This window comes from Haliotis rufescens, unplaced genomic scaffold (genome assembly GCF_023055435.1).
Source record: "Haliotis rufescens isolate VD_foot unplaced genomic scaffold, xgHalRufe1.0.p SCAF_9, whole genome shotgun sequence".
Classification (NCBI taxonomy): domain Eukaryota; kingdom Metazoa; phylum Mollusca; class Gastropoda; order Lepetellida; family Haliotidae; genus Haliotis; species Haliotis rufescens.
The window spans coordinates 47,202,055-47,214,707 of record NW_025964383.1 but is presented as its reverse complement, the minus strand read 5'-3'; the positions used below and the strand labels follow the sequence as shown (position 1 = coordinate 47,214,707).

The 12,653-nt window shown below is 41.5% G+C and overlaps 1 protein-coding gene across 1 annotated transcript; it reads right to left on the bottom strand.

Moving 5' to 3' along the window:
* Positions 1-2,284: 2,284 nt before the first annotated feature.
* On the bottom strand, positions 2,285-5,824 carry LOC124122988. Its single transcript, XM_046486211.2, has 7 exons — positions 5,800-5,824; positions 5,168-5,388; positions 4,772-4,823; positions 3,830-4,017; positions 3,534-3,724; positions 3,191-3,383; positions 2,285-2,412 (listed from the first exon to the last, which is right to left on the bottom strand). The coding sequence occupies exons 2-7, from the start codon at positions 5,379-5,381 to the stop codon at positions 2,327-2,329; spliced, it is 924 nt and encodes a 307-aa protein (XP_046342167.1). The 5' UTR covers positions 5,382-5,388; positions 5,800-5,824; the 3' UTR covers positions 2,285-2,326.
* Positions 5,825-12,653: the final 6,829 nt, after the last annotated feature.

Below are 12,653 nucleotides of genomic sequence, written 5' to 3'. Positions count from 1 at the left end.
TTGTACCACGATGACTCACAGTGACTATTCCACACGTTGCTTGTACCACGATGACTCACAGTGACTATTTCACAGGCTGCTTGTACCACGATGACTCACAGTGACTATTTCACAGGCTGGTTGTACCACGATGACTCACAGTGACTATTCCACACGTTGCTTGTACCACGATGACTCACAGTGACTATTTCACACGCTACTTGTACCACGATAACTCAAAGTGACTATTCCACAGGCTGCTTGTACCACGATGACTCACAGTGACTATTCCACACGTTGCTTGTACCACGATGACTCACAGTGACTATTTCACAGGCTGCTTGTACCACGATGACGCACAGTGACTATTTCACAGGCTGCTTGTACCACGATGACTCACAGTGACTATTTCACAGGCTGGTTGTACCACGATGACTCACAGTGACTATTCCACACGTTGCTTGTACCACGATGACTCACAGTGACTATTTCACACGCTACTTGTACCACGATAACTCAAAGTGACTATTCCACAGGCTGCTTGTACCACGATGACTCACAGTGACTATTCCACACGTTGCTTGTACCACGATGACTCACAGTGACTATTTCACAGGCTGCTTGTACCACGATGACGCACAGTGACTATTTCACAGGCTGCTTGTACCACGATGACGCACAGTGACTATTTCACAGGCTGCTTGTACCACAGTGAGTCACAGTGACTATTCTACAAACTGCTCGCAATACATTGACTTTGTTCCAAGTGGATAAACACATGGCACGACAGGTTTCGTCTACCATCGTTGACACCTCTGAGATGTTTATAAGATCATCCACGACATCCCCATTAGCAGCAACGCCATCAACAACGGAGTTAATTAGATGACAGGGGGACAGAAAGTTCGACTTAATGAGAATGTGTGTGTACAGCCCAGTGTCATGCTCTACTGCTCATCACGGATCACATGACGAAATGAGTTCCGTGTGACTCCGTCCATTGTGCCCTGACATGACAAGGATGCAGTGTATCACTGTGTGGAACAAGGAAGTGGAACTGAGGCTTACTGTTTCAATTTCTTTAAGTTGTGACGGCAGAACTCTCGTCTTGATGCTTCGTGATTCGGCATCATATCGACATTCACTAGGACTCCTGTCACAAGGAACACCTTGTGCTACGAGTATTGTAATCATCATGTTTATACAGAGATCTACGATAGACGTATCGCTACGTTTTGGAGCCTATTTCATTATATGCATTGAACATTAATCAGTATTGGATACATAATATATCATTGTTACACTTACAGTATTCCGTATATAAGTGATTCATACCTCAATGAGCCGAAATGAATACACAGTCAATGCTTATTATTAAATGTCAATGGTTATAATTACATTCAACAAAGAAAAAATGTTTTATCTACAATAGTTTAATCCAAAACCGTGTATATGTCAAAGCGGACAAAAATGACAAGATTGATAAACATTCCATGTGTAGGAATACATTATGTGGCGTGACATTAATCAGGTGATTGTTTAATTTATGCACATGAACTATGTTGGGATCCCCCGACATTCCGCAGTATTAAAAGTAGTGCGCCTCGGTGGGCGTGGCTTAATTTTTACATTCATTGGGAAATGAATGCAATAACACGTGACCAATTTAATTATTCACAGTTTAACAGATGCCCTGAATACATCTAGAGCACTGTCTGACTATATTGGGGAAGTGGGTTTGTCAAAGTAACCTCTCAAATGGTGTACATTGAATATAAATGTCCTCTCATGTATGTATCAATTGTATGTTTAGCCATAGCTCAGAAATGTTTGATTGTACCTGATAACAATATAAATATCTGACCAATAAATCCCAAATAGCTTCGTTGGCAATATTCTGTATTATCCCATCAGAAATAGCTTCGTTGACTCGCATTATTCTGTATTACCCATGACAAATACCTTCGTTGACTGGCATTATTCTGTATTACCCATCACAAATGCGTCTGATTGTAGCTTTTGAGTATTGAGACTTCTGACAAGTTACGTATTACTTCGAATTAGAAAACACTTCCTTTGGTTTAGTGAGGGAAAACCCTCTCATTAAAATCCTACTGAGACAATCTCACTGATAACACCCTAATGTGACCTTTTTTTAGTTTGGTGACGGCAAAAGTTTGCCATGGGAAATAATCTCGGCAGGTTGAGTCTCACATTCCAGGAACATAGTAGCACCAGTATACCTACATGATACGTAATCCATGTAAACGTTGTGTAGTATCCGTATATAAGAATAACACTTATATGATAAAATATATTTATTTCCATACGCCTGTCGTCATACAGTTTAGTTGGACGTGAGGGTCTTGACTGCATCCTTGCCGGTGTCAATGATCTTCTGGAGGGAAGGCTTCATGTTGCTCATGGTCTGGGCTGGAACAATATTAGAACTCATTTAGCCGAATCCATGTCATGTCAAGCGATCAGTTTGTTGGAAAACATGAGCAGAAATAGGTACCACAACGTGAAAGGGGAAAATATTGTTTATGAGTTATGTTAATGTCATCAAATAGCAACTATTAATAGAGACAGTGGGATTCCATTCATAGCGGGGCGTGCTTAGAATACAACACGTCATTCCCTGAGGCAAGGGAGTTAACTTAAGTCCAGTTTCTATCCTTGCTGAATTAGGCCGGAATTTCCTGGTTAGATCGTCGCGCCACCAGTGGCTATTACAAGTTATGTCCCTTCTATGTCCTCCTATTGATCAATCAGATCCCACCTCTCATATCACTTGCATTTGTTTAAAAAAAAATGGCGGCGCCCAGTCAAGCTGGTCCGATCGATAATCAAGATTTATATTGTAATGAAACGGGTCTTACTTCGCGAAGTGCATGAAACCACGTGAGCACCTTGACAGTTAAAAAAATGGGAATATTTGTTGACGCTAAGTTGACAGTACATATGCTTTGCAAACCTTGCAGGCGACCGAAATATGCACGCAGTTTACGAACCGGATGTTGATTTCGTTTCGTGATTTTGAATGGACTATGCACAGACTCGTTAGTCCAGCTCCATAATTTCATCCTAGTTCGGCAAGGGTGGAATCTGGATTATTATAGAACTCCATTGTCTTGGGAAGATGAATACAATAGAGTATCGAAGAAAACTGATTGAAAGTAATTGAAAATATAATCTGCAGTCCGCCTACTCATGATGTCGCCAGCAGCAGCGGAGAGAGCCTTCAGGGCATTCTGTCCGTGTCCGAGCAGCTCGGCGGCGCTGTCCTTCAGGGCCTGGACATGTCCGGAGAGTTGTGTGCTCAGTTGGTCAAGGGTAGGCTTGACAGCTCCGAACAAAGCAGTGGCGGTGGAGGACAGGGTGGAGCCCAGGGTGGCGACGTGCTGGGAAATCAAAACAACGTCATCATACACAGGATATCTATTGTCATATGTCCATCATATTGTCAAGTTAAGTGTTTTAAGTGTGATAGTTCGTGTAGCTTTTTACAACTTTCACCTTACCACTTTTTGCATTTAAATGACAATATGTACCTGTTTGACGGCATCAACAACTGGTTTGAAGAGAGAGGCGAACTGCTGTCCCACAGAGGACAGGGTGTCGGTGAGGGCGGATCTCTTGTGGCTAACTTTGCTGATGAGACCTTCGGCAGCCTTGATAAGGAACTGTCCTGGGTTCTTGATCAGAGTCTCCACAAGGGAGTTCTGGAAGAGGCTGTGGAGGTCTACAAGGACAATGAATAATATTGTGTCAACGTGCCACTTTGTACTGATAAGTGTCTAAATTAAAATGACGATTGCGTATCATTTTTAAAGCCATCTGTACGTACCAACAACGCTCTTGATCTCAGAGAGGATCTTGTCGAGGGGCTCCTTGAGGAAGTCCATGCTGGAGATTCTCTGTGCGATGTCGGTGAGGGAGGTCATGGCGGAGTGGTACAGGGACCCGAGGGTCTCAGACAGCTTGGCGACCACAGACTTTCCCTCCTGGACGAACTTGGTGACTCCACTCAGGAGACTGGAGATTGATACATAGTGTTGATAAGGAAGGACGTTGGACTTATGATATAAAGATATTTATTCAGTGTTTCGGTGTATATAGAAGACTCTGACTATCAATTAGATCAAATGGTCTTTAAAGTCGAAATTTAACTGCACACCACATACGTGCTCATTACTGTGACATAGCTAAAACAGGTTTCATAAATATCAGAAATATGTCAGCCTTTCCCTCTTGGACGAACTTGGTGATTCCAAACAGTAAACCAAATGATTGATACAAAATATTGATAAGGAAAGATTTGTTGTTGGTTGTTGGTTTGTTGTTTTACGCCGCCCTCAGCACTATTCCAGCTATATGACGGTGGTCTGTAAAAAATCGAGTCTGGACCAGACAATTCAGTGATTAATATCATGAGCATCGATCAACGCAATTGGGATCGATGACATCCATCAACCAAGTCAGCGAGCCTGACCACCCGACCCGTTAGTCGCCTCTTACGACAAGTATAATCGCCTTATACAGCAAGCATGGGTTGCTGAAGACCTATTCTACCCCGGATCTTCACGGGTCTAATAAGATATGGGATATATAATATAAAGACATTGTACCAACATATATGGACAATAAGATTGGCTGGTCTTGAATTCAACTGTTGCACCCCATACGTGCTCAAGGTGGACTGTGACATTAATCTTACATGCTGTGATGTGACCACAATACTGCCCGGCAGAAGGTTAACCATGTGGAGATAAGTAAATGAAACACTTACTCGGTATCTCTGGTGGCTGGGGCACCAATGTGAGACAGGGATCCCAGGAGACCTGGAATCATTGAAACCTCAGCGTGAGTGATACGACAACAGAAACATACATATCAAATTTTACGAGATTTCAAGATGTACATTTAAACAGAACACATCATTTTCGTGCAGACTGCTTTATAATATGCTCGAGGTATGCTAGTATTTTTCGACTATATGCAGTAGAGGTTGCGGAATAGCCTAGAGGGTGTGTGTTGGATCGTCACACCCAAGACTGCGTTCTATTCCCTACATGGGTACAATATGAGAAGCCAATTTCTGGCTCTAACATATGAAAACAACTCATTCCCTCACCAAAAAGAGCCTGTTCAAGTGATTGTGCTTGATGTACATATGTCTACATACTCTGGGCTCCCTTGGCCAACAGTTGTGATCCCGCAGTCTTCAGATTGTCGACGAGTGTGCCAGCAACGGACTGCAGAGGAGTCTTAAGATCTTTGAAGAGGTTGGTGAAGACGTCACCGACGCTGCTTGCAACACCCTTGAGGGTATCAACAAAGCCAGTGGCATTGGCGCCGGACAGAAGGCAGGCAATAGCGACGAAGACGAGGACCTTCATGTTGAATCTAGTTCAGGAAAGGGTAGGGTATAACATGTGACGAGCATGATTCTGTGTAACACATTTTTTTCATACACGTTAACGATCTTCGAGTGGGGACAATGAAAGTAACTAAGAATTCGACCACGTGTTTCCGCCTTAAACAAAATGATAAAAATGAATTCAGCAGATCTGTTAGCGCACAGACATCAGTGAATTCAGGTATGGCCTATTTCTTATTATAATAGAACTGTGTTTGGGTTTGGCATCCACAGTAGGCAACATTCGGTATATCCACTGAACAAGCCATTTCACATGGGATTGTAATACTTATGTTTAACATACAGAATACAGGCGCACTTTCTTCAAAAACATTGGAATAAACCGACAAAAAAACCACAACTTTGCACAATCATAAGAATGTTAAGAAGATGCTTACCTGATTGGAAAAAGTTCAGAATGGCTGACACTGGATAGGGGAGCCTCTTTTATACGCAAAAACAGGTGGGGAGAGTGCCACCTTTCCTGGTCTTAACCCTTATCTTTGACCTTTAAACTGTGGCCAGCTGTATGGGTGCCGTTACTTGTCCATCGCGCCTCTTCTTATCATATATTTCCCATGACGTAAAAGTTTGTTTGTTCAGCAATATTCCAGCTACCATATTCGAAACCACACAATCCAGCGACTGACATCCTGAGTATCGATCTTCGCAACTGGGATGCAACCAAGTCAGCAAACCTGAGCTCCCGATCCCGTTAGTTGCATCTTACGACAGACATGGTTTGCTGAAGACCAGTTCCTATTCACGAGGACAAATACGTGATGTACTCTAGTTAGTTCGCACGTTCTATGCGGGCGTTTCGTGATGGTTTTAATGTGCATGTCAAATGCCTACAGGCAGAACATTTCAATACATGAATGTGATTTTCTTTATGTGAATATAGAAGTTATCTTTTTATTTGTAATAGGATGCATGTGTGGTTCGTTGTGTTGCAGGGAACCTATTCAGGAACGTATTGGTGTATATTTTAAAGCTGACAATGTTGAACTTTGATAATTCCTTCTCATCTCTTCGTCGTTCATCATGACAACAATTTGAAGCACAGTAGTATACCATTGACATATCAAACAAGACTTCAACAAAGTCACCTTTCATAGGTAGAGCTTCTCATTGCGACACGCTTGTTTGAACAGGATACACTCTTTCATAGCATGCACTGTTGAGTGCATATTTTAGTCGCATATATATATATATACATATATATATGACTCTCCAAGACACCCGTCACAAATACATGCAAAGGCAAGGACATTCTTCTCTTGAAGACAATGGAATATATGTCAAAATAGGGAATTGCATTGTTGTAACTGATGCGTTAAATGTGGAAATGTCAACCACGTGTCTATCATAAGAGATTTTGAAAACTCCACTAAGGCTCTGACTTTAGAGCAAGAGTCGTATGAGTCGATTGTATCTCAAAACTTGTGAAACATACACGCCAAATGTCGTTGCTGCTTGAAAACTGCTCGACATTAAGGAACAGTCTACTATTCTAAGGTTGAGATCTTTCTTCTTGTCGTACAGTCTTGTCCTACTGCACGTGGATATCAGCTGACACAATACAATAGTTCGTCATACTATCTCATTTTAACAAATACAATAGAACAAAATAGTGTCAGTATAACGGGACACATAAGAGAGGTTTTGAAAATTACATTAAACTGTTGAAAAGTTGCAATCAAACATCACAGCCTCCAACACTATTGACAGAATCGAAACTGAATTTGAGGGATTTCACCACTTACTCTATAACGATCCCAAATAATGCTGCAGGAAAAGAAAAACATCGGAGATTTGTACGATATAAACAGAGATCAAGACGTTTGGGCAAGAAGCAAGAAGTAGCAAGAAAAGAATGGACCAATATCTTTATATACTTTTTAATTTTGTACTTTTGTAAAGTACCTTCTTTAGCTTGACAGAAATGTTATACTTTATGGCTAAAATGTTCAAAGTGGTGACATTCCTTAATTGTTCAGATGATAGCTCTGTACGTATTCACTTTAAACATTAAAATCTATTAAATCTACGCTCCTTGAACTGAACGACAGTAACATAAATGGATGGACAATAAGGACAGCTTTTAAACAGATAGGTGAAGTCCTTATAAAGTACCCTCACTGATCAGATTAAGAATAACAAGTTAAAGTCTAAATACTAGAGATATCAACCACTGTGTGTCATGTCAATCACAGAGTAGCTGGCACGTGTTGACAAGGGACGTTTAGTTTAGGAGTGGCCAGATAATGATTGTAACAATGTCGAGGACTAATTGCCAAAATACAGCAGATTGTTGGGGCATGCTGGTCGACGCCATATGACAAAATACAGCAGATTGTTGGGGCATGCTGGTCGACGCAATATGACAAAATACAGCAGATTATTAGGGCATGCTGGTCGACGCAACATGAAAAAATACAGCAGATTGTTGGGGCATGTTGGTCCGCACAATATCACAAAATACAGCAGATTATTAGGGCATGCTGGTCGGTGCAATGTGAGAAAATACAGCAGATTGTTAGGGCATGAGATTCGTCGCAATATGACAAAATACAGCAGATTATTAGGGCATGCTGGTCGACGCAATATGACAAAATACAGCAGATTGTTGGGGCATGCTGATCGTCGCAATATGACAAAATACAGCAGATTGTTAGGGCATGCTGGTCGTCGCAATATGACAAAACACAGCATATAGTTGGGGCATGCTGATCGTCGCAATATCACAAAATACAGCAGATTGTTAGTGCATGATGGTCGGCGCAATATGACAAAATACAGCAGATTGTTAGGGCATGCTGGTCGACGCAATATGACAAAATACAGCAGATAGTTGGGGCATGCTGGTCGTCGCCATATGACAAAATACAGCAGATTGTTAGGGCATGCTGGTCGACGCAATATGACAAAATACAGCATATAGTTGGGGCATGCTGGTCGGCGCAATATGACAAAGTACAGCATATTGTTAGGGCATGCTGGTCGGTGCAATGTGACAAAATACAGCAGATTGTTAGGGCATGCTGGTCGACGCAATATCACAAAATACAGCAGATTGTTGGGGCATGCTGGTCGGCGCCATATGACAAAATACAGCAGATTATTAGGGCATGCTGGTCGGCGCAATATGGCAAAACACAGCAGATAGTTGGGGCATGCTGATCGTCGCCATATGACAAAATACAGCAGATTGTTAGGGCATGCTGTTCGGTGCAATGTGACAAAATACGGCAGATTGTTAGGGCATGCTGATCGTCGCAATATGACATAATACAGCAGATTGTTGGGGCATGATGGTCGGCGCCATATGACAAAATACAGCAGATTATTAGGGCACGCTGGTCGACGCAATATGACAAAATACAGCAGATAGTTGGGGCATGCTGGTCGGCGCAATATGGCAAAACACAGCAGATAGTTGGGGCATGCTGATCGTCGCCATATGACAAAATACAGCAGATTGTTAGGGCATGATTGTCGGCGCAATATGACAAAATACAGCAGATTATTAGGGCATGCTGGTCGACGCAGTATGACAAAATACAGCAGATAGTTGGAGCATGCTGGTCGGCGCAATATGGCAAAATACAGCAGATTGTTAGGGCATGCTGTTCGGTGCAATGAGACAAAATACAGCAGATTTTTGGGGCATGAGGGTCGACGCAATATCACAAAATACAGCAGATTGTTAGGGCATGCTGGTCGACGCAATATCACAAAATACAGCAGATTGTTAGGGAATGCTGGTCGACGCAATATCACAAAATACAGCAGATTGTTAGGCCATTCTGGTCGGCGCCATATGACACAATACAGCAGATTGATGGGGCATGCTGGTCGGCGCCATATGACACAATACAGCAGATTGATGGGGCATGCTGGTCGGCGCCATATGACACAATACAGCAGATTGATGGGGCATGCTGGTCGGCGCCATATGACACAATACAGCAGATTGTTAGGGCATGCTGGTCGGCGCCATATGACACAATACAGCAGATTGATGGGGCATGCTGGTCGGCGCCATATGACAAAATACAGCAGATTGTTAGGGCATGCTGGTCGTCGCAATATGACAAAATACAGCAGATTGTTAGGGCATGTTGGTCGGCGCAATATGACAAAATACAGCAGATTGTTAGGGCAAGCTGTTCGGTGCAATGTGACAAAATACAGCAGATTGTTAGGGCATGCTGGTCGTCGCCATATGACAAAATACAGCATATTGTTAGGGCATGCTGGTCGTCGCCATATGACAAAATACAGCAGATTGTTAGGGCAAGCTGGTCGTCGCCATATGACAAAATACAGCAGATTGTTAGGGCATGCTGGTCGTCGCCATATGACAAAATACAGCATATTGTTAGGGCATGCTGGTCGTCGCCATATGACAAAATACAGCATATTGTTAGGGCATGCTGGTCGTCGCAATATGACAAAATACAGCAGATTGTTAGGGCATGCTGGTCGTCGCAATATGACAAAATACAGCAGATTGTTAGGGCATACTGGTCGTCGCAATATGACAAAATACAGCAGATTGTTAGGGCATGCTGGTCGGCAATATGATAACCTGTCGCAGGTTTTTTTAAGGAGATTTTAAGATCAAAGGGAACTGCGTAGTAAGTGTAACGTTAGGCAATTCAAGAAACGCATTAAGTCATATATTAATAACACCGAGAGTGCCTCTAATTGATCTTTTGAAGGGCATTTTGATAATTCATCAAATCCAGAAGATATTCTCTCTTTGAATGAGGGGCGGTCGGGTAGCCTAGTGGTTAAAGCGTTCAGTCATGAACGAGATCAATGCTACAGGAGGTGAGGTGACGTGAGGTGAAATGGGGTTTGACGTCGCGTCCAAGATTATTGCACTTATATAGCCACGTGCATTCACACACACGTGTGTGTGTGGGGGGGGGGGGGGGGGGGGCTGTTTGTACTAGTCAGGACTAATGTCGATTTAATAGTGCTAGCCCACTGAAATACAATGTCACAGTTTAACATGAATACCTCACTCTGACTTTGGTATGACGCGGCCGGGGATATTGATCGAACCCGGACCTTCCGCTATCCGGGCGGACGCTCTACCACTAGACCACGGAGCGGTCCGATGCTGCGGGAGGTATTGAAGAATAAATACTGCACTAAAGTAAGGATATCATACCTGTTCTGGTTAAGAAACTTAGCCTCATAATTTAAACTGGATATGTTCCACCCGAACGGACAAAGAGAATAATTATATCAGTTCATTAAAAGATGGGACGTTTGTAGCTGACAACTAACCTTTAGCCTGCTGAATTGTTTTCACACTTCTTATCCCTGCCTGCTGGTTTAATTTTAGCATAAGGCGCTCTAAAGAGGGTGGGTGATTTCAAACAGTCGGTGCCTCATTAAACAAGGGCCAATTGAAGAAATATTTTGCACATTTATTCCTGATGGAAAACTACATTGTACTATATAAAAATATCACGATGTTTTCAATCATACCAAGGTTAAGACCAAAGCGACGCAAAATGTGTACATTTTCATGAACTTACCTGAATTGCGTTATTGAAGGTGGTTTGCGTTTCATGCTAGGAACCTTTTTATATCGTAACATTTGTGCAAATTGATTTCAATAATCATATCTCAGATATCTTAATTTTAATTGAGTAAAAATCCGGGGGGGGGTTTCATCGGCAAATAACAGCGCGATGGTAAATTATGAACCATGCATTTCAGTAATGTATTATCTAAACGTAAAACAGAAAAATAACTTAATATTCGAGGTCATCATGTCAGTTGCAGAAATACGAACATTCGGGTTAATCTGATGTGTCATGTTATACAATTTGCAGGAAACAATTAGTGACTTATAAATATTCACTAATCCTAATTTTAAGCGTTTTGGTTGAATTTTTACGATATACAAAAATAAAAAACCCGTGTCGTGATGCTAGCAGACGTCCTAAAATCAAACATGGCGCGCTTCGCCCGACCTCCGAATAAGTTTTTGCTATTTCAATATCAACAATGTTTGCATTGCCTTTATAAATAAGCCTTGGCGAAAGGTGGCGATCTTTTAAATCGAAGAATTCGTTCTATGCCGAGACGATGTCGTGCAGTCCTGAACGCCAGTGGTGGTCATACGAGGTACTCACTTCAGCGCCATCAAACGTCGATGTGTGATTCATAAACTGACTTCTTCCGATGTCCCATTCAACAGTGATACCTTGATATTTCCTGTGTAAAATTTCTGCGAATTCCATTTGTTACTAACTTGTTCACAGTGTATCAAAATAAAAATAAATCTGTAGTTAAAGTTATTATATGCGTTTCTTTTTTGAGAGAGTATATAAGCAATGAAATGCTTCATACATATTGTCGGTGTTGGTTTCACATTACATTTTGGATAGTTTTCCTTTCAGAATACATTCATAGATTCTAGCATGATTTTAGAACAATTTCACGAAGCATTTCTAAATTTATTCCAAAAATATAAAGAGCGCCATGATTGCGTATTGGTGATAGATTTGTAATTAGTTATTTATTTACAGCTGTTTAGAGGTTTTAAGATTTTAAGTTATACTTATATATTAAGTAGTTATTTTTTCCCACAATGATTGTGTGTATGGACACTAAATATTGGTCAATGCATCAGCACAGTGTTACTGATGAAACTTCAGTTATTATCTTTAGTTTAAAGATATTTTATTCTACAAATATTATCTTTCACCCTGAATATCAATTATGTATATAAGTAACTATCTGATGTCATCATTTAATTTTGGTACTCCATGAGTAATGGATACATTGATCAGATCCTTAACATATACATATTAAACTCATATGGACATTAATCTTGTGCATTAAGTGGTTTGTTTCCAAATTCTAAAATATATTTGTAATAGGCATATGATACAATAATTCCTTGTAACAATTCATGAAATTTGTGATTGTTTAAACACAAGACCCACGGTGGCACATAGGCTCGTGGTTAAAGCGTACGCTAGTCACGCCGAATATCCGGGTTCGATTCCCCACATGGGTGTAATATATGAAGCCCATTCGTGGTGTCCCCCGCCATGATATTGCTGGAATATTGCTACAAGCGGCGTTAACCAGCACTCACTCACTCACTCACTCACCCACTCAAGAACCGGTAACAGCTCAGCATGTTTCAGTCGAGCGTCATCATAGACGAATTGTTGTTGTTGTCCATGTAAGTGGACATTAACTAATCATAGATGAT